Source organism: Camelus bactrianus, chromosome 6 (genome assembly GCF_048773025.1).
Source record: "Camelus bactrianus isolate YW-2024 breed Bactrian camel chromosome 6, ASM4877302v1, whole genome shotgun sequence".
NCBI lineage: Eukaryota > Metazoa > Chordata > Mammalia > Artiodactyla > Camelidae > Camelus > Camelus bactrianus.
The window spans coordinates 28,336,751-28,358,488 of NC_133544.1; the positions used below are offsets into that span (position 1 = coordinate 28,336,751).

General features: G+C 52.6%; 1 protein-coding gene across 3 annotated transcripts in view; it reads right to left on the reverse strand.

Moving 5' to 3' along the window:
• Positions 1-122: 122 nt before the first annotated feature.
• SMOC1 (SPARC related modular calcium binding 1) overlaps positions 123-21,738 on the reverse strand; it is a 135,112-nt gene continuing 113,496 nt past the window's right edge. For 2 of the 3 annotated variants that reach the window (XM_045522162.2, XM_045522160.2), the window contains exons 8-12: positions 19,198-19,390; positions 18,566-18,648; positions 16,654-16,759; positions 7,365-7,609; positions 123-2,220 (exon numbers count right to left, since the gene is read on the reverse strand). In XM_045522162.2, coding sequence (XP_045378118.2) covers positions 2,204-2,220; positions 7,365-7,609; positions 16,654-16,759; positions 18,566-18,648; positions 19,198-19,390 — 644 coding nt within the window. In that variant the 3' untranslated portion in view covers positions 123-2,203. The remainder of the gene's footprint in view (positions 2,221-7,364; positions 7,610-16,653; positions 16,760-18,565; positions 18,649-19,197; positions 19,391-21,738) is intronic. The other variant, XM_045522161.2, reaches the window with a different exon arrangement.

Sequence of the window (21,738 nt, forward strand, 5' to 3'; positions counted from 1 at the left end):
GCACCTCGGACTTTCTACGATCAGAGTGAAGGGCACCCAGGGCCACAGAAAACCACCAAACTTTAAAGGAAATGAAACCTATCCATCAGAGAAGGCCACCCAAACAAAAAGGCAACAGCCACCAAGGTTTACTCATTTTTATTTTTTATAAAACAAGCTACAAATAGTCTCCGTCCCTCCTTACAAAGGAAACCACACAATACAGCCTACACACACGTGAAGGGAAGATGCCTGGGGCAGAGTCTGAGTTTCCACAAGGAGGCGCCTTCTCTGTGCTGACATGTTCCTTCCAGGCCAGACAAGGGGGCTGGGGTCTCCTGGAAGGGCCACCAGAGCCGGCACACCGAGCTTTCTGGTCCAGGCCCCCTTGGATGGGGGAGGGCTCCCTTTCCTCCTTAACATGCTGGGATGGTGCTTCCAGTCACTCTGAGACAACCTCTGGGACCTTCACCAGGACAGCAAGAACCTTCTCCAGCCAGAGGCTCCATCTGAGCATGTCCTGAGAAGGCCATGCCCCACGCGAGCGGGGCACCTCCCCCTGCCACCACCACAGCCTCCCCAGCAGGACCTAGAGTGGGTGGTGCTTGCATGCCAATTCCTCCCAGACCTGAAATGGGATGCACAGTCCGCCCAGGTGACACACTTACAGAAATCCTGGGATGTGATAGGAAATGCGGCCAGTTTTCCAAAAACAACCCACAGGGGCATCAGTCCTGTGTTACCCGCCCTCCCTCGCTGCCGCCATGGCTGCTTATGGGAAAGGGCACTACGTGTCACTTATTGCCCTCTGTCTGATGCCGGGCAAATGGGCACAGCCACCTGGGCAGAGGAAGGCGGCATCTGACCAGAAGGCTGGGCAGCCCACACTGGAATCCCAGTAAAACGTCTGTGGAAGGCTCAGCCTGGGTTTCCCTGGAGCTGGGTTCTGATCCTTGCACTTCTAGGGGAGGCAGAAGTGGGACGCCCAAGACGAGTTTTGCTCTGGAATTGGCCTCAAGCCTGGAAGCCCTTAAGAGCATTTAGGGAAAAAGGAAGAACCTCAGTACTGGGTTTTTTAAAAAAAGGTTGAGTTACCAACAAGGTGACCAACCCAGCTCCTCCCTCAGACTTACAAGGACCAGAGGATGGCAGGGGGGATCGAGGAGGGTGGAAGGGAAAGCCTGGAATGACTCTGGCACTGGGAGCTGTCTTGGGAAGCCTCACTCGTGGGTTTGCAGGAGCTGAAAAGCCTCCTGTGGGCACTGCCCTCAACCAGTGCAGGCCCTCTGTCCTCTTTCTTCTGCTGCTCAAATACTAAACATCTACTAAATGAAAGGCCCCACCGTGTGTCTTTCTTCTTTGCCTCTCCTCTCATGCTTTACATGGAGTAGATGCTAAATGTCAGTGGAAATATTTCAACTGTCTCTAATGCAAATCCTTTGAGGACAATTTGCTCAGTGGGTCCCTAGGATACTGTGCACCCACTGAGTCTGGCCCCCAGGGGTCTGGATGGCAGGAACACATGGGCATGGGAATGAGTGCCTGTGCTGGCCATGGGCCTCCTGTAGGGGCCACTCCCATCTGTCCCTCACCCAACCTCCCATGAGAAGGTCAACCACCAAGTGAATTGACAGCTCTGACAACTGGGGCATGAGGCAGTGCCCTCCTCTCACCAGAAAAGAACCAATGGCATCTGCACTATGATCACCAGGATCAGTCTCCAAACAGCCCCCAAGCTAGCTAGGGATGGCATCTTTGATTCCAGAAAGCTGGACCATGTGTCCAGAGCCCTCACAACCCAGAGTGGGGAGAGGGAGGGGAATAAACAGACAGTAATGCCAACACTTGTACAAAAGAACTATACAATTTACATATATATTTATATACAGTATATAAATCTCTTCCTTCTCAATCCCAACGAGACCCTCCTCCCCCCCACAAAAAAACCCTACAAGTTGTCAGTAGCAGATCCAAAAACTTACAATAAAAGAGAGAATAAACAGTCTTTCTTCCCTTTCCTTTTCCCACTGTGGTATTAGATAGCGATGTTTAAAAATGAAACCCAAAAGAAAACACACAAATAAGAGTTATTAAAAGTGCAAACACGGTGGGCATCACTTATGTTACATGGAATGTGGCTGGGCCAGGGCAGCGTCGAAGGTTAGGTGTCTGATGGTCCATCATGCCTCTTGGTCTCTCCACCTGCCCTTTGGTTTTCTGTGCCTTAGACGAGGCGTCCTACTGAGAAGGGGAGGTACAAGCAAGAGGTTAGAGCTGGGTTTATGAGAACGCCAACTACACATACCAATTTCCTCCCCAGAGCAGTCTGTTCCACCTGCCGTTGGATATGGGGCTGGGCGGGACACAGGTGAGCTGGGCTTGCGGATAAGCCCATGTTTTACCAAGCCCATCTTTTTCTACCATGAGGCATCATCACAGTGGCGCCTGAAGCAAGTTGGGCATTCCAGAGAACTTGGCTTTGTCTAGTAAGCGCAGCTGGGGCTCCTGATGCCAGCCTTTCAACCTGAGGCTGGGGTGGAAGTGGTAGGTGCTTTTTTATAGGTGGGGATGGTACGATCCTTGGAGAAATGACTCATCTTTCTCATGTGTCCTCAGCAAGATAATTGAACATAGGAGCCTAGGTGAATTGCCAATCCCACCGCTCCTGTCGCACCACCAAAGCTGCGTCAGAGGGACCAAGGAAGGGGCCCCAGAAAGAAGGCAACTCCTGAATGGTTTTGTGCCTGCTCGTTTCCCTGGGGGAGGATGCCAAGAGTGCCGCTTACAACAAAGGGGAATTTATGACGCTCGAGTGGCCTTGACTGAGAGAATTGGTAGGGCTCCTTCTATCCCTGGGCGCCTGTCCCCTGTCACCCCCTGAAGGAAGAGGGGACTTGGGGAAGAGCCAGAGGTTGTGTGGCCATGCTCCCTCTTCTGCCTGGATGAACCCACTGCTGGCCAACACCTTTAAACGAAGTCCCTTTTCCCTAAGGCCAGGGCCCCCCTTGTTAGCTGAGAGGGGCTTTGGTGAGGATGAACATTTGCATAACTGCCTTGGGTCCTGGCTCCCCAAGCTGCAGGATGTCAGGTGGAGGGACTCTAAGTGATCATCTAAGGAATCTAAGCCCCTTCACTTAACAAATCTGGAAACTGGGCTCAGAGCAGTTGACTGGCTTACCCAAGGTCCCAGGTCTACTCTGCTAACACCCCCTCCGCCCCATGGGGTGCTGATCAGTTTTGGAGGCTGTGCAGGTCTCCTAAGGGAGGAGCAGGGAGCTGGGAGGCAAGCACACAAGAGCTGGGCCAGCTCCGCGTGGAGTTATGCGATCTTGCGCGCACCCCTTAACGCCGCTGGGTTGGTCTATGGAACGGGAATTAGGCCGCGCTGCTTCTGCTCTGGTGCTCACAGGACTGCCTTGAGAAGGGACGGAGGAAGGGCTTGGAGGAGTATACAGTGCTGCTGGAATCCACACCCACCCTCAGCTCAAGTGCCCCCCAGGTGCGCTATCATTCCTTAAGAGCTGAGAAAAAAGACAGAACGTGGGTGGGGTGGAGCCCTGGGTAGATACTGGTATATCCAGTCTTACAGATGAGAAAATAAATTCGGAGAGAGACTGACAGGCTCCTGGCAGGCAGGAGGGAAGTGACAGAGCCAGGCGGCCAGCCTTCACCCGCTCCTAGCAGCTGCTCCTCGCAGTGGTGAGTGGAAAGATCCCCACAGACAGAGGGACCTCGGACTGTCCTGCCCACCTGGCTGAGACTCGGGACAGAAAACGTACAGTGGCCAGCTCTCTCCTTGAAGGCTTGCTGCGTTGCTGCGCGAATCCCGTTCCTTGTCATATCTCTGCATCCTCAGAGCAACTTTATGTGCAGTAGTAAAATGATCGCATTAACCCCGTTTTCTGAGGGTGAAACAGGCTTGGAGATGGCATAGTTTTATGTGGTGAAGCAAACTCAGGCCTGGCCGACTGCTCCTAGAACCATGCTTTTCACCACCAAGAGGGGCGGGGAGGGTAAAGGCCTGAGCCCAGGGCAGGCGCTGTCCTCGGGCAGCTAAGCTGGAACGTTGCCTTTTTCTTCAATGGAGGCACTCGTCTCCAGCCTGCCTGCCTCACAGGATGGTGACAATAATCCTGATGACTGTGCTGTATTAACTGGGAAGGACCGTTCAAGAGAGAGGCACGGTCCTCAGAACGCAGGGCAGAGAATTCAGCTCCCCGGTGAGGAGTCTAGTTGGTAAAAATGCCTATGTTCATGGGGCATTTCCAAAAAATTCATTCTCTCGGATCCCAGGCTACATTCACCCCCAAACTCCGTGTCTTCCCCTCACCTGACTTCTGCCCACCCCCGACTTGGCATGCAAGCCCCTCTCAGCCCACCAGAGGGCACCGCATGACACCGGATGACCGGCATTCGCTACCCAGGTGGCCTTTCTGTGGCTCCCCAGAGCGGAAGGACCCAGGGAAGCTGCCATCAGCCCCAGGGTATGTTCCTCTACTTCTCCTAATTTCTTTCATGCTCTCACCACAAACCAGGCCCTGGGCTAAGTTCTTCACAGGCACCAGCTGGGTAATCTTCACACCAGATCTCTGAGGCAGATACCATCATCTGCATTTACAGGGGAGGAAATTGAGGCTTGGAGAATTTGGGAACTTGCTCAGGATTAAAGGGCTAGTGAGTGCAGAGCTGGATGCCTTCTCCAGGTCCTGGACACCTGGTGCCTGGCAAAGCTTAGAGGAAAGCTAGGAAGCCTTCGTGAGCTTCCTGGACCCAAGGTCATCCCACTCAGCCTCCCCTTGGACGCTGTGCGCTGTGAGGACTTGAAACACCAGCGAGGGAAGGGGACCCAGGGCAGAGTCACTACAGAGCCCTGTGATTCCCACCCTACTGAGCCAGAAGTGCCCGTGGGTGGGCCTAGGGTCTAGGCTAACATTGGCTAGTCTCTTCCCAATACTGGCCCTCTCTCTGCCTGTGCTCCGAGAAATGGACACAGACTGCAAGTGCATCAAAGCAAAATGTCACTGCATAGGACAACCCCTCACCGTTCCTTCATCATTTGACAAGGATCTAATGCACTACTACTGCCAAGGATCACGCACTGTGCCTGAGGTTAGAAATTGAGAAGACAGAGTTCATGGCTTCAACAGAGAATCAGGAGGGTGAATTGCAATGCAGTATGGTAACTGCTTCTGACAGCGGCAATAATTTTATGAAGAAGAACAGTAATATTGAACTTCCACTGAGTTCCTGTAACGTCTCAGGCACTATGATAACTGCTTTGACTCATTGTCCCCTTGAATCAGCACAACAGCCCTATGAGGTAGATACTAGGGTATTTCCATCTTACAGATGGAGAGATTGAAACCTGGAGTGGTTGAGGACCATTTTGCCCAATGTACTTGGCCAAAAGAACCAGTCTGCAGCCGAGGCGGGGTTTGATCCATGACACTGCACTGTGTCCTGGGAACTCAGGGTAGTGGGAACACTAGATATCCTGTCTAGTGAGGATGCCCAGAGTGATGAAGTCACTCACCCAGGGTCACCAGGTTGAAGGGGGCAAGTCCTGAGATTGGGCAGCTTGTGGCAACTCAGCCATTTCCCAAGCTACCTTTTGGGTTTACACTGTCAACCAGGGGTTGGGACAAGGAAGAGTCCTTATGTCTCCTCCAAGGCAGTCTCAGCTTTTCCAAAGCTTCCATTTCAAATAAGCATCACTCAAAGTGGTACTTTCAGGTCAGACCCTTCCCCGGCACTTCAGACCCACTCATCCTTCAGGTGCAGCCAACTCGACGTGCCCAAGTCCTCCTCCTCGTCGTCTCCTCCACCCCCTACACCCCTGCTCTTCCTCCAGTGTCACCCCTCTTAGTGAATGGACCCATCCTCCATCCTCTCCCACTCAGGCACCAAGCCCTGCAGGTCTGCCCAGCTCAGACCCACCCACTCCACTGCATCCTCCTCTGTGTTTCTCTTAATTCAGGCCTCCATCACCTCCAACCCGGACAGTGCCACACCTCCTACGGAGTCCTCTGCCTCACTCATCGCCAGTCCATTTCCCACACTGCACCAGAATCATTTTTAAGCAAAACTGACACTATTGCTTCTCTGACTGAATCCCTTCAATGGCTTCCCACTGCCCTTATAAAGTTGAAACTCTCTCACCTTGCCTCCTGCAGCGTCCCCTCTCCTCCCATCCTCAACATGCATCTCAGTCACATGGACATTTTTCAGCTCCTCTAAGATGCTGCTCCCTCCCCTCTGCAGCGTCCTCTTCATTTGCCTCAGCTCAGAGCTCTCTTCCCTCCCCTGACCTCTCTGCTTGGCCACCGCCTGCTCGTTGCTCAGGTATCCGTGTAGAGCAGGGGTGACAAACTTATCCATCAAGGACTAGATAGTAAGGAGTTTAGCTCTGTGGGCCATGTACAGTGTACAACAGTCCCTTTTGTATATACTCCTTTTTTGAAAATTATATCCCTTTAAAAATAGAAAAATCATTCTTAGCTCACAGGCTGTACAGAAACAGGCTGTGGACTAGCTTGGGCCCCTGGGCCATGGTCTGTGGACCCCCTGTTTAAGCATCGCGTCCTTCCTAAAGTCTTCCAAGGCCGTCTGCCCCCGAGCTGACGTACGCGCCCTACACATGTTCCTACAATACTCTGCACCTACTCCACTGTGACAGAGATCATTGGGTGTCCCCAGAATCCATGCTCTCCTCCTCTTCCTGGGCTCCCAGCCTTCCTCACTGCGGGGTGTGGTCAAGTGACTGAGCTCCAGCCAGTGAAATACGAGAGGTGATGCGTGTCACTTCCAGGACGGGCCCATAAACCCTGCCCCACATGCACTGCTTCAGGTTTTACCCCGTCTGGTGGACTGGGAAGGGAGATGACCCGCAGGGTGACTTTGGAAGCCACATAATGAAGCTGGCAGAGACATTCTCAGCCTAGATCTCAGAGTGACTGCATATAGAGCAAGCCCCCCTCCTATTCCTTCCCTTACACACACACACACCCCGCACCAAACACCAGGACCTGGAATCAGGGGGAACTATTACATGGGCAAGATGAAAAAATTCCCACTGTGTTGAACCATTACATGAGTGGCTCTACTTGTCACTGCAGCCTGGCCTATCCTAATACACTCTCATTGCACTTACCACAATGTATGCAAATACGTCAGTATCCGTCCTCTCAGTAGACGGGGAAGGGAGGGATAGGGACCTTATCCATCAATTCCTCCAGGTGTCAGGCGTCTAGCACGAAGCATAACGCACTCCCAGGAAACAGCTGAATAAACGAGCACCTAGGATCTCACCTGCTGGGGGGAGCCCTTGGTCCCTGGGCCTGGGAGGGACAAGTCCCGCCAGGCCAGGAGCACAGGTGCGCACTCACCTTCTTTGCTGACGCCCAGGCAGCCCTTCAGCTCGGGCAGCGAGATGACCTTGTCCTTGTTCAGGTCGCAGTAGTCGGTGAAGCGCCGGGCGCACTTCTTGGGCTTGGCTTTCTTCTTCACGTAGCGCTTGAAGGGCTTCATCTCCCGCTTGTTGATGTCGCTGCTGCTGTTGCTGTCCAGCTGGCTGAAGTACCAGTGCACCACCCGCTCCTCCAGCGTGTGGCTGGGGTCCGGCTCCGAGAACCTGGGCCATGGGCAGACACCCCCACCCCAGAGCACACCACTCAGGCTCCTGCAGGAACCATCAGCCCCACCGCAGTTCTCCCCCCGCATGGTCAGATGCCAGGGTACTGCTGGCAGCCAGGTAGAACCGGCTCCTCCAAGCCAAAGGCCCCCCAGCCCTGCTCTGCTTGCAGCAGAATCAAGCCATCCTTTCCAACTTGAGCCTCAAGACTGGACAATTCATTTCTCAGGGTGGGGGGTCCAAGTGGGTGAGGCTGCCACACCCTCTAGCGTAGCCAGGAAAGTTCTCGTACAAGATGGGTGCTCAAGACATATTGGCTGGATGTCATTGACCTGAGAAAACCACAAGAATCCAAACTGTCCTTCTCCCAGCCTCATGCTGCTGCCAGACAAGCTGCTCACCACCCATGAGTGTGACACCCAAATGGGAGAGGGTGCTCTGAGCCTGCACCACACACCCAGCGCCAGGCCAGGGCTTGGAGAGCTTCCAAAGCAGGAGGCAGAACCCCTGGCTTCAAAGTGCTCACTGTCTTGGCAAGACAGAGCCCAAAATGTGAAACCGGGCAGCAACAATTCCATGTGAAGTGTGAGGTTCCCATGGGCCGTCCCTGTCGGGAACCAAGTCCAGCAGGAATTGAGAGAAGAAGGCAACTGAGACGGACAAAAACAGAGGTTCTATAACTGGCGAGTCCAGCCCTACTAAGGGTGAGTCTCTCCACACACAGCTTTCAAGACAGGAGGTCTGAGGTGGACCCAGGAAGCCACGTGTTAACTGAACCCCCGGGGGATTCTGCCGAGAAGCACTGGACTGGAATAACCAAGAAAGCTTCCTGGTGTTGAGACGCATGGTGGTGACTGTGTCTAGCAGCCCATGTGCGCCTGGTGACCACAAGGTGACAAGAGCAATGTCTTCTTATGTAACATGGACAAGAGCTCCCCGTCCATTTTATTTCCTCATGCCTCATTTTCTCCCCAAAAGGATTCAGAGTGCTAGCTAATATTTAAAACTTTTAAAGCCAGTGATGGGTCTGTTCCGGAGTGGGTGACTGGGGTCTCTGACCAGGAGGACAGAGCCACAGGAGTCCCATGGCTCCTGATCCCGGGGCTTGGCACTGCATGAATGGGTCCAGGCCCTTGTGTTTAAAGTCCTGGGTAACTTTCTCTTGGCTAGGGGTCTGGGCTGAGGTTGAGAGGCCCATACATTCAAATACCTAGTCTGCAAGGCACTGGGACAGACCACATGACCACCGTGGGCTAGAAGCGGGAACAGAGGGGCTCACTGTCTCACAGGGATCCTAGACCCGGGGTTCAAGGCCTGCTGACATATTCTGAAGCTGTACCAGGCAAGAAAAATATTCAAGGCACTTGCCAATGTCCTGGGGGTTCCTCTCTGGAGTTTGCCGAGTTTTCCAGGAGGGAGGGAACCATCCCTGACACCTCCCTTATGAATAAGCAGGCAGACTCCCTCCCCTCCCCACCCCCAAGTGATCTCACCGTTTAGGGAAAAAGAAGTTTCATTACCAAAAAAAGTCAGGCATCCCTGCTAAATGCCCATTCCTATTTAAGTGGATTGCAATCTTGGGCAGGCCCCCCGGGCACCCTGGACCAGTCCCAAGAGAGCACAGTGAGTGGATCTGCCAGCACGACCTCATCCTGACAGGTCTGGTGCAGGGAGTACTTGGGAAAGGTGTGAGGGACCGTCTGCCTCGAGCTCTTTGGGAATCCGTCATAGAAGCCAGGCTTGGAAGGGCTTTCACACAGGCAGAGCTCAGATGTTTGTCTCTGCCGGTACATGGTATTCTGGTGGTTTTAAGCTTCCTCTATTTTCCCTGCAACACTCACTCTCGAGCCTGCAGGGTACCCCAGGCAGGCAGCAGAAAACTCGCCATCAGGATGCTGGTGGGGAAGGAGGGAGGTGGCCAGCTCCCTCTCAGAGCACCCGCCTGCCTCTGCCTCCCCCTAAACGCGAGGGAGGACCCAGACTGTGGAGGGGCCCCAGGGGAGGCACTCCAGCTGGTCCCGTCCAGGCTTTCTAAGACAGCCAGGGGAGGGGGTCAGCGGCTTTCCCTCTCAGCCCCTCCCAGGAGGGGGCCCCCCAAGAGCCCCAGGCAAAGGCAGCTCTTCCTTTAACCTTTAGGCTTAGCATAGCGTAATGTCTACCTAGAGGCTGGAATAATAAAGCCTCAGTCGCTGAGACGGGAAGGGATGAGGTCATCCCACCCAGACGCCCTGCCAGGAGAGGCTGGCTGCCTCCAACACATGTTCCTGGGGCTCCCGTCCGTCCAGTTCTCAGTGACTCGTGGATGGAGCTCCCTGCACCTTCCTCGGGGCTAGTCTGCAGCAAGAAGCAGGTTTTCCACCCACTTACAGCCTCTAAGACGTTCCTTTCGTGCCAGAGAGTGACTGTCATTTGGCTCCTGCTCCCTTTTGCCTCCCACCCCTGAATCCGGTGTCTGGATAACCACATTCCTGCCCTCTTCACTCCCCACAGGACCTCGCAGCCCAGAGCAGCCACGACTTCCGACCGTTAGAACCCTGCACACACCCCAGCCCCCATCAGACTCCTGACCCAGCCGAGGACACGTCCCCAGGAGAGTCTTTCGAGGCCCCTCCAAGCAGTGCCTCTGGTTCCCTATAACACTGCCAAGTCCCACAGCCTGCTCTGTGGAGCCTCAGGGTCCTGCCTCTTCCCCGCTTCTCCCCAGCTGGTGTTAAGGCTCTCTGCTTCGGAACTCCTTTGACATCCAGAATCCCAGGCGGCCCCCTCCCCATTATTTGAGGAGAGAGCCCGGCTCTGTGTGTGTAGCTGAGCAGTGCTAGGGCCCTACTTTGGAATCCAACACTTCATCTAGGCCAAGCTCCAAGTGCATTTAGGCAAGAATTTCTTAGCTTTGGGAGATCAAGGACCCTTCAAGAACCCAAACAAAGCCAGAGTCCTCCTCTCTCAAACGCGCAGGCACCCAGAGCTCTGCAGATTTTAGGGGTTTAATGGACTCCTAAACCTCATCCAAGGTCATGGGCTCAAGAAAAGAATCTTTGTCTAGAGGGAAGGAGACTCCAGCCGTGGCTCCAGAAGAATGTTTAAGTATGAACCTTCTGGAAGAAGATGGAATGAGACAAAAGACAGTAACAGGGGGGTGGGGGTGGGGGGTTGGGGCTAGTTTTCATGTTTCCAACAAGCATAATAGAAAAAAGAAGACTACTGAAGGTATCTGGTTCCAAACTCTGAAAGTAAGGTTTCTGGCTTCACAACAGCCTTATGTCCCAAACCTACCACGCTTCATACAAGAACTAGTGAAGACTGAGCTCAATCAGGAGTCCTGATTTAGCCAAACCAGCAGGGGGCACGTGCTGGATGAGGGGGTGGGCAGGAGGGCCTCCCCCAGAGTTTCCAGGAATCTCTCCAGCAGTCTTTGCTGGAGTCCCTTCCATCATAGCTAGACTCCCCACAATTTACTCCTGACCTCAAAGCCACACCCCACTGGTCCCTCCAGCTCCTGCAGCTTTTTAGAAGTAGCCTTTAAAAACACTGGCAACTTGCACACCCAGTTCTAGGGTTACACTGGCATCAGACTTCTAACCTCTGTCTCATGCATGCACACAGAAACCCCATTGGGCTCAGGACCGCTAGAATTCAAAGCTGCTCATCAGGCAAGGGCTGGGGACCCTACGTTAGAGAGTGTCATGGTTCTTTAAGATCACTTAGCAGCGATTCCCAGGCCTCTGCTGTGGGCCTGCCTGCACGTGGAGTTCCATTTCTACTGAAGGAGCTCCTTGGGTGTGTAGAGTTTCCTCAGATATGGTGTGGAGGGACACAGGAAAATGGTGGTGTCAGCCCTGCCTTTGGGATGTTTTGGTGGCAGCCCCATTGACTCCTGCCTCCAGGGATAAGGAAAACCAGTAGAGCCAGGTCCCTCCCTGGACTGGCCCCACCGAGTCTTCTCCCGAATTTAGAGGTGGCAGGTGCCGCCCTTTGCCTGCAGCCCTCTCCGTTTTGCTTCTGCAGCCTCAGCCCGCCAGGCCTTGGCTGCAATGCACGGCTGGAAAGCCAGCCCCATTTAACCACCAGGAAACTGGCTCTGGCCAAGATCTTGGGCCCAATTCTGCTGTCCCAAGCAGTTTTAAACAAGGTGAGGTGGGATGGCCTGGAGGCACTAGCCAAGCCAAGCAGACCAGCTAAGCCCCATCTGGAGCCGGGTCCAGGCCCCACCAGCTGTGCGGGCGGGTGGGGCTGGGAAATGCCAAGTCAGCCACATTCCAGCCTCTTCCTTGCAAGACCATCAACAAGGAACCGCAATGGGCAGGAAGGAGGAAGCCACAGTGCAAACGGTCTCTGTTTGCGGGCCATGGGAGGGGCCAGGAGGCTCACACAGCCCATCCCACCTCCCCTCAAAGTTGACTTTTTCTAGGGCGGGTTGGATAAAGGCGAGGGTTCCCCTCCTCTAGAAGACTCTGCCAGCTAGGACCTCAGAACTCTTCCATTGAGACTGATAAATTCTGATAGGTGCCATGGAGGGGCTCATCTCCGGTGGTGGGAGGGGAAGGTGTCTGCCTCCTGAAGCCTGAGTGGGAAGGCCCAAGAGCATAATTCAATCACCCGGCAAAACTTCACTGAGACCAGCTACCATCTAATGATACTTGCAGACCACCCTCTCCCAGGCACTAGCCACAGATGTTTCCATGGATACCCCATTCTACTTTGCCTATTTTTAGATTTGGGGGGCCCTGCTATTCCCCCTAAATTGGAATAGAAAGGGAAGTAAATGTCTCCTCTTCTACTCCCTACATCTAACAAGTCTTCAAATCCTGTTGATTTCATTACTTAAGCTTTTAAATGTCATCCCTTCCCCAAGACCTGTAGTTCACACTCTAATCGCCTTTCACTCCGACCATCGCTGTAACCTTCCTGACCCATCTTGCTCCCTTCCCGTCTGGCTTCCATAGGAATGCCCATCCTATCACGTGGCTCCCCACTGCCCTCTTTGGCATGAATCACAAGGTCCACCACGATCTGGGCTCTGCCCAGCTCTACAGCCTCATCTCCTGCCTGCCCACAGCCTGCCTCCCAAGCTTAAACCTTACTTCTCACAATTCCTTCCACAGACCCTATCTCATTCATACCTCACTACCTGTAGGTCCCCTCTACTGGGATGTCCTTACTCCTGGTCCATCTGGGTTGGTGCATTTTCCTATTTGTAAGTGAAGATGTGGCTTAAATGTCACCTCCTATGGAAAGCCTCCTCTCACATGCCCTCTCCCCTGAGTCCCTGCAGGACTTTATCTGCCTCTATTGTCACATTGGATTTATAGTACAATCACGTGATTCTTAGATCTTCTTCTCCCAGGAGCTCCTCCAGGCCTTCATCCCTGATGTCCCCAGAACCCAGAACAGAGCTCATGCCAGAGGTGGGTGGAGACATAAGAGTTTGTGCAAAGCCAAAATCTCCATGCCTGATAGGTGTTAGTTCAGGCTAATACACTCTCTTTTCTGTTCTGCCCAAACATCCCCTCTGTCCCTTCTTCCCACTGTCCCCAAGTGGGACTGTTTCCCACTGGCCCCAGCTGATGCCCAGCTTTAATGGCCAGACCCTGAGAGGATGCTGGGATCAGCTGTGGCTTCCTTGACCCTGTGTCTGCAACCCCAACTCTGCCAGAATTCAGAGCCAGTGCCCAAACCCAGGATCCCAGGAAGCCTGGATTTGCTGATTCTCTTCCCAGCCCTGCTGCACATGTGCTGCCCTGGGCCCTTGCTCTCCATCACAGGAGGCTGCCTGCCCAGGGGCTGTCCACACGGTGCCCCGAGGCCCTTGGGCCCAGCCAGGGTGCTGGGAGGCCCTGGTGACAAGGAAATGCCACGGTGAACTTGACAGCTAGATTTGGCCTCATAACTAGTCTTGAAGTAGTTGGTGGACCCTCTGAAATGTGCCAAGATAAAGAGGCCTCATCAAGACATCCTTCTCTATATCTGACAGGGATTCATCCATCCACCCACCCATCCTTCTGGCTGGTTATTCATTTCACAGACATTTACTCAGCACTTACTATGTGCCAGGCACTGTTCTGAGTTGTAGGAACACAGTAGGGAAGAAGGCAGAAAATGCCCCCTCTCTCGTTTAATTTAAATTTCCATCAGGTGGGGTGATAAAAAGGCTATAAATAAACAAACCAGCAAAAAAAAAAAAAAAAACCCACAAAAAACAAAAAACATCAGATAGTGATCACTGCCGGGCTGAGAATTAAAAAGAGGTGTCCTGATAGAGGGTGACTGGGCTGTTCCTTTAGAGTGGATGGTTAGTGAGAAGGTGACATTGAAATGGAGCAGCTGGGCCAGTCGCAGGAAGATGGGGGACTCACACCCCAGGCTGAAGGAGCAGCCAGCATGGAGGCCCTGGAGCAGGCAAGAGTCTGGCCTGTTTGAGGACTTGAGAAGGACCAGTGGCTGGAACATAATGATGGGAGGGAGAGGAATATGAGAGGAGGGTGAGAGCCAGCGAGACCATCCTGCAGGGCCAGCTCACATCAGCGTTTGGGCTTATTCTAAATTTAGCAGGAAGATCTGGGAGGGATTTAAGCTCAGAAAAATTGGTAAGCCAGGCCAGCCCCCTCCCTGTAGAACTGCTTCTCATTCTCCCTCCCCGCAGGCCCACCCCAACTCCCTTGATTTCTAAACTATTTCTTGGTTCACTTTGTCTGTCTTTTGATTACAAGTCTAGCTTCCAGGTAACACAATTGCTAAATGCAGTTCAAACCTTCCGTGCGCATCAAAACCAAACATAGTCAAGCTAATATGAGCTTAAAATGAAAAACATGTTTAGGAAAAGAACATTAAGAAGATTTTTTTCCCAACTCTATTTTATACCTAAAAGAAAGGTTTTCTTGGGGAAACAAAAAACAAACAAACAAAAAACCCTTCCCTAAGGACATACTTGGATTAAAAGCGTTTATAAACTCCTTATATTTTTATTTTCTGTAGAAATCTCTTCAGCCTGCAATTCGAGGGCAAGGCTTCCATCCTAACATGCCCTAGCAGAAGGGCCGACCTGTGCTCTTGTCCCCACTGGCCCAGGACCCAGCTCCCGCAGAAGCAAATGGGATGGAAGGCGATGTCTTGTCTCCTTAGGACCCAAGTACAAGCACCAGGCCAGCACCCTGGGGCGCTGTGTGTGGGAAGCACGAGACGTGGGATTTTTAAGGCCATGCCCCCTTCTCTTTTCTTTTTTCCCTCTCTTCTAAAAAACATAAATAGCTCATACCCAATTTGTATGCAACAACAGGTATGTTTTCACATTCCAAGCATAAATAACATAAAGGCGTATAATACTGAATATGCCTTTTCATCATTTCCCATCCTCCCTTCCTGGAGACTGGGACACAGCCCTCTCTATTTTAGACTCCCAGTTGCTGAGCACCATGGGCTGCCCGCTGCCGCTGCCTCTGTCAGACCCTGTCTCCATCTTCTCAGACTTACTGCTGTGCTCCTCCCAGGGGATGCCTGGCCCCATCCACGGGGTGAGCAAAACCAGAGCAGGGCCAGAAACCAGCCTCAGAGCTCACAGGACCATGAGGGTGCTGAAAGCAAGCTCCCAGCAAGCAGTTTCCAAGACTGGCAAGTCGCGAGGCAACCACTGTACTCACTCTGATGTGACGTTAAAGTGGGTCTTCAGGATGGCTGTCTTCGTCTGCCTCGGGACGCAGAAGCACTGACAGCTGTGCTAGGAGTCCTGGTTCCCACCCTAGATACACACCCTGTGGTCCTGCTGACCAGCACTGAGGCAGTCATCCTGGGGCCCTTCCTGTCATTGGGCCCCACTCCTTGCCTGTTGAGACCTCTGCCTCTGAGAAGATGTGGGGGGACTAGCCCTCCCTCTTGGTGAGCCTCGTGAGCCCATCCCTGCCAAGCACATGGTTCTTCCTCTGCTGCTGCAGGAGCCTGAACTCGCCCCCACCCACTGCTGTGCCTCCTCCTCTGGCTTCATAATGGGAAGCACGTCTCACAGGCCCTTTGAGATCTGGTTCCTGCCTGCCTGCCTCTTCTGTCTCATCTACTACCACTGTCATCTCCTCCACCGCCTCCGCTTCCATCCACCCCAGCCCAGCCATAGAGAACTACGGATGTGCACTTTCTTGGGATCACAATATTCTTTCCTTTTTCCTGGAATGGCTTTCCTTCTTTTACTGGCTAAGTCCTACCTGTCCTTCAAAAATCACCTCCTCTGAGAAGCCTTCCCTGACTCTTCCAGACTGAGTTAGCAAACTCTGCTCTGTTCTTCCACCTCTGTTCAAGCACTTACCACACAGTTTGTGTAAGTGATTGAACAGAGCACAGTTCTTTGGAGGCAGGGGCACACCTCACACCCCTGGATTTCCAGTCCTTAGCCCAGTGCTTGGTGTGCCATGCATGTTCAATAGGTCTGAGCGGTGGACAGATGAATACATGCACGCTCCAGCCAACTGACCCAATGGGCCAAAATTAGTGAATGTTGGTGATGCTGGTCACTGGGGAGCGTGTGCATTTCAGTCTCATGTCAGGACTGCCTTGGTCAGCATACTCTCCTGAACTAAGTTGGATTTGGCTATGGTAGTGTCCAATCCCGCTGCCCAGAGTCCCTTGGGATTCTCAGGAAGCCAAAATGACACGTGGCTCCTTGCCTTCTCAGGAGAGTAGGAAACCACCAAATGCTCTGGACTCCCTCCCTGCGGTCCCAGTCCCCACTGTATGACCATCCCCCTTCCTGCCATTCAGGACTCTCACTCCAATGCATCCACTTCTGAGATTAAAATGCTAGAAGTCTCCAGACACCCCTGGAGTTGCCTATAATCAGGTAAATAGAAGGTAGAGAAAAGCAACTCCCAAAGACTAGAAAGGGGAGAAAGGCAATGAGATTTCTGGTGGAAGGTGGGACAAAGCCATAGCTACAGGGTTTCAGGAAGAGGACTGACTTCCAGCCCTTGCCCTAGGCAACCCCTCCTCACTCTCCCTGCAGCATCTGAAATGTCAGGGGCCCCACAGTCCCTGCCGGGCCGGAGTCCTGCTCACATTCTCACCTCCCACCTCCGGTGGGCGCTGCTGAGTTAATGGCCTGCACCATGTCAGTGGTGAGGGCATCCAGTAGGCTTGTGATAAACTCCATTTTCTTCCCTTCTGGACAGCCTGAAAGGTAGAGGGAGATTTGAAGGCAGACGCCAGATAAATAATCAAGTAAACAGCTTCTTCCATTACCACCATTTTCCAAACCTCTCCAAGTCCGTTTTGTCCAGCCAAATCCACTTTGGGAATTGTCCACAGCTCAGCTGATTCTCATAAACCTCCACAGTTCCTCTTCCCACAGCCCACAAGGGTCCATCAGACCAAATGGATAATAATGCTTTCAGTACTCTTCCATTCCACACATTTTTGCTGAATATCAACTCAGGCACTATGTCAACATTAGGGAAGTAATACACAGGGTTCTTATCCTCATGAAGCACACTGTCTACCAGGGAACTCAAACTACTTCTGGTATCATATGACCAGGTGACTCTAGAGGCAAGGACCAGGTGCTGCGGGGCCACAAGGAATGGAGAGAACGTCAATGGTCACAGTTGACTCTAGGAGACCTACCAGTTTACCCATCCAAGAACCTCCTCCTGTTTTCACATCGCTCCTTAGCCAGCTCAGATTATAATCATCAAGCCTCCCTTACATGTACTCTCAAGTCCTTTGTTTCTCTAGACCTCACTGCACTGTTCCAGCAAAACCGCAGCACAGCTGAACCTTCTCACAGATGTGCAGTCTCCAAGTCTGCACCCCACAGCTGCGTACTGCTGGTGTGAAAACACCAGCACACAGCTGGAGAGAAGGGCCTTCCTGTAAATTCATGGTTCCACGCGGGTCCTAGCACTACCTACAACCCTCCTCTCGGCAGCAACTATCTCATTCCCTTCTCTCTGCAGATACTCCAGGTCTCTGGTTAAACGCTATCTTCTCAGAGAAGCCACAGACTCTCTCTGCCCTCCTCCCAGCATCTCGCTCTTTCCCTCTGGAGTACCTGTTCCCACAATTTATCTATGTTTGTTTTTGTTTATTTGTATGCTATCTGTCTCCCCAACTCAGTAAGCCTCATGTCGATTCTGATCACTAGATTATACCCAGTGCCTGGCACGTAGTGGAATCTCAATCCACATTTGTTGAAGGGATGGCTAGAAGGAGGCAGCCTGATCTCTCCAACTCCGTTCTCATGACAGAGTGATTTCAACAAACCTCACTTGGAAACCCCCTGACTTTCAGGAGCCTCTGTTTTCAGTTCTCATTTAGAGCCTGGATGGGGAATGGTGGGCCCAGCTCCCACCAGCACTGACCTGCATTTGTGCAGATTAAGACTACAGTTGTTCCGAGACATCAGTATTTAGTAATCTTATTGCAACTTACTGGCAAGAGAACACTGTAAGTAAGGGAAGCCCAGCACAGCAGCCCTTCGGAGGTCCTGGCCCCCTGCCTGTGCGTCTTGTGTCATACCCCAATGACAGTTCTGGGCCATCAGGGATCATTGCAAAGGTACTCTACAGGGCTGGTGACAGACATTGCCATGTCCCTCAGGACAGCCCCTCCCTGGGAGCTATCTTCTCTTTGAAGCCCTAGGGAAAAGCGTCCATGGCTCCCAGAACATTGTCCCAGTCACCCTAGGACAGAGAAAGAATTACAGAGTTGCCAGTCATTTTAACCCAATGACTACATTTTAAAGATAAAAAGGTAAGAACAAGGGGGAGAAACAGTATGCTCAAGAGTGCACTGGACTAATTAGAGACAAATCCCTGACTGGATATGGATCCCACGGCTCCTGCAATGCCTGCCCAGCATCCCCGTGCCATCTGACAGATGGGGAAACAGACCCAGTGGAGGGCGCTGCTTCTGTAAGATTAGGGGGTGGAGGAAAAGAAAGAGGTGACAGCGCCAGCAAGGGGCAGTGTCATCTCCCACCTGGCAGCTCCCTGTCCTTGAAGGGGTCGTCCACCTCCGCACTCTTGGCCCTGGCGTCGCTCTCACAACTGGGCATCACGTAGCTGGGAAGAGAGAGATACGAGGATGACGAGGGGTTGGGAGCTGAGCCGACTTCAGCTCCTACTACCAGTGATGATCTGTGAGGTCCCTAAGCCTAATGTCCCTGGGACAGCAGCAAAATATCTCCTACACTGTCCAGCAGCTGCAGGACGATCCCAGCATCAGCATCCCCAAGGAGACATGTTCAGTGTTATCCTTTGAGTGTAACAACGCCACCTTATGTCTGCATGGACGATCGTTTTGATCCACAGAACCTAGTGACTCCAGCAGGGAAATAACCTTCTTACTGGTGAATTGAGGTTCAGAGAGGTTGCCTACTTTTCCAAGGTCACCCAGCTAGGAAGGGCCAGACCTGTGACCAGAATCCAGGATCCAGGTTTCTCTACCAGAATCTCATCTGCCCATGGGCAGAAATGTTGTTCCCCCAGGCCCTCAACTCCCACCAGGCTGGGAAGAGAAAGCCGGGAGATGCCAGTTGCCAGCCTGACAGGAAGCTGGTTCTCCTGCCCCAGGGTCCACCTGAGGGGCAGGATGGGCTCTGGGGGGCTTACCGTGTGGAGGTTCCGGGCAGCGGGCGCCCCGTGTCCACCAGCACACACCAGCAGTAGCCAGTGGACTGGTGGCACTGTACTGGCTTATAGAGCCCCCCAGGGGCACACTCGGGGATGACGATGCCCTCCCGAGGATTCTGCCGCGCCTCTTCCAGGGCACTCTGCCTCTCCTGGTCACACGAGTGGACTTTCTCTGCAAGAGAAGACGCAGCCTGTAGGGACTCTCACTCCTGTGACGTCATTGCTGTCTTCCCTGCCAGGACCCGGGACCCGGTCAGGCCCCCAAGAAGCTGATGGCTGGCCGGTGAATCACAGTGGGGAGCTGTGTCCCCTACACCAAGGGCTGAAGGCCCAGAACCTCCCTGCGGCCCTCTCACCACCAGGCTGCACCAGCATTCACACCCAGTGGGTTCCAGCAGCCGCAAGGCAGTCAGGGACTGCAGGGCCACTCCTCATCAGAGCAGTTCTGCCCCAGGGGTGGAATCTCCTGGCTGTTTTCAGAGTGGCTCCTGCTGATGCACTGTCTCCTGGCTCTGGAGAGGAGGCTGCAGGAGCCTGGCTGCCCTGCCAGCTGACAGCTGATGCAGGAATGCCTGTGCGTGTGGATGCTCTCCCAAGCCCAGACACAGCGGGACAGAGCCACGGCCTCTGGCCTCCAGGCGGGGGATGCTAAGAGTCCAGGAAGAGCAGAATCAAGGCCCAACCCCACCCCTTCCTGGCCTCCAGCAGGGCTGAACAAAGTAGGCTGAATGTACCTGAGCTGATTACACAACACTGCTTCCCTCCAGTGGGAGGCAGAACCAGGCCCACAGGAAGGTGTCTGCACTCAGAGGACTCAGGAACATGTCAGGGTGTCTGAATAGCCAAACCTGGTGTTCCTGGAGTCAGACCCAGGCTGAGGCAGTGCCTGGTGCCCGGAGGCCTCAGACCCACACGGCCCCTGACCAGCCAGCCTGCCTGACTTCCCTTTCTTGTTCTTTTGTTGATTTTGTGTTTTGCTTTTTAGTTATTAAAAATAAATAATCTTGGGTTTCTTTATTTGTTATAAAGAAAAATTTGAAAAACCCCTGATCATCCCACCAGAGTTAAACACTGCCTTCCCCGGACCTTTTCTTTCACACATACACACAGATGCACTACCTACTTGGGTTTCTTTTAACAATGAAAGGGACTACATCATAAACCTGTGCAGTCACTTTTTTATCTGCTTGTTTATCTATCTATTTATTTTATTATCACTTTACTTCTTTCATGAACAATATTCCACAACTTTCCTCTTGAAGAAGACAGGAATTGTCTCGAGCATCCTGTGAAGTTTTCCCAGCATGCTATGGAAATACCATTCTTAGAGCCGGGAGTTCGGTACCAGCAACCAGGAGACTCAATTCTGCTCATTAGACAACAGCACAAATGATGAAATAACAGAAGCTCAGCTCTGAAGGAGCCAAACCCTTTGAAATAACAGCTCCATTAATGATATACGTATGAACTGGACAGATGTTTAAACAGACGAGAGGTGTACACAGAGACGCAAAGAGCTCAACACCGTCTTAGAGGGAAGTTAGAGGATGGGGAAGCGATTCTTTGCCTCACGCTTAGGAAAAATGTCTCCCTGGAGGGAGAGGGACTATTCCCTTAAGGGCATAAAAATATCTGAGGGTCAGGAGGCAGGTATATACAGCATATTCACTATCAAGATACAATTCTGAATCTGGACAATGGGAAAAAAAGAACTATTGTTTTCATAATGCAAACACAGCAAAACTAAACAGAATCTCCTTGACTAGAGGAACAGGAGTTTAAAACAGTTGACTGACACTAGACTCAGGATTCTGAACCCAGTTATAACCACCACCAGAACAGCCCCTAGAGGAAGCTTAAGAAAGAGACACAGATAGGTAAGAGGGGGGCCTGGGGGGCACCCGGCCTGAAGACCTAGAATTTTGAGTTGAGCCCCTGGCTGGGATGGAGCGGTGGCACCTTCCAGGGGAAAACACAAGAGGTTTTTAATAGCTCTCCCAACCCCAAGTTGGTAACCTTATTTTTCTACCTCGTATTTCATGCTGCAAAAAAAGGCGACAGAGGAGCAAAACCAAAGGAAAATGGCTTTTTACTGGCACCACGGCCGTGTAACAACCTCTGACAGAGGCTTTAAATTAAGATCCTCGAGGCCAACATGCTAAAGCTATAAATCAGATGGAAAGTGAGATGCGAAGAGAGGGTGGAGAGAGCCTCCCGGGGACAGAGCAAATGGGGAACCTGACTTCACTCCGTCGGGGATCCGGACACTGCGGAAGTGGGGAGGGGAGCCAGACAAGAAGGGGGGATCCCGTGGTTTGGGGGCTGTCGACAGATTTCTGGAAGTCCCTGAAGGCCATTCTGAACTGTTTGTAGGCCTGCTTCCATAGAGGCTGCACGAAGTTCCATGGAGAATACGAACCATACCAAGGATGACGCTCACTAATCTGGAAAAACCAGGGCTAGCGTGGAATTAGAGAAAAGGCTAAGTGCAGGGGCTGTTACCTTTTTATTCATTTGTTT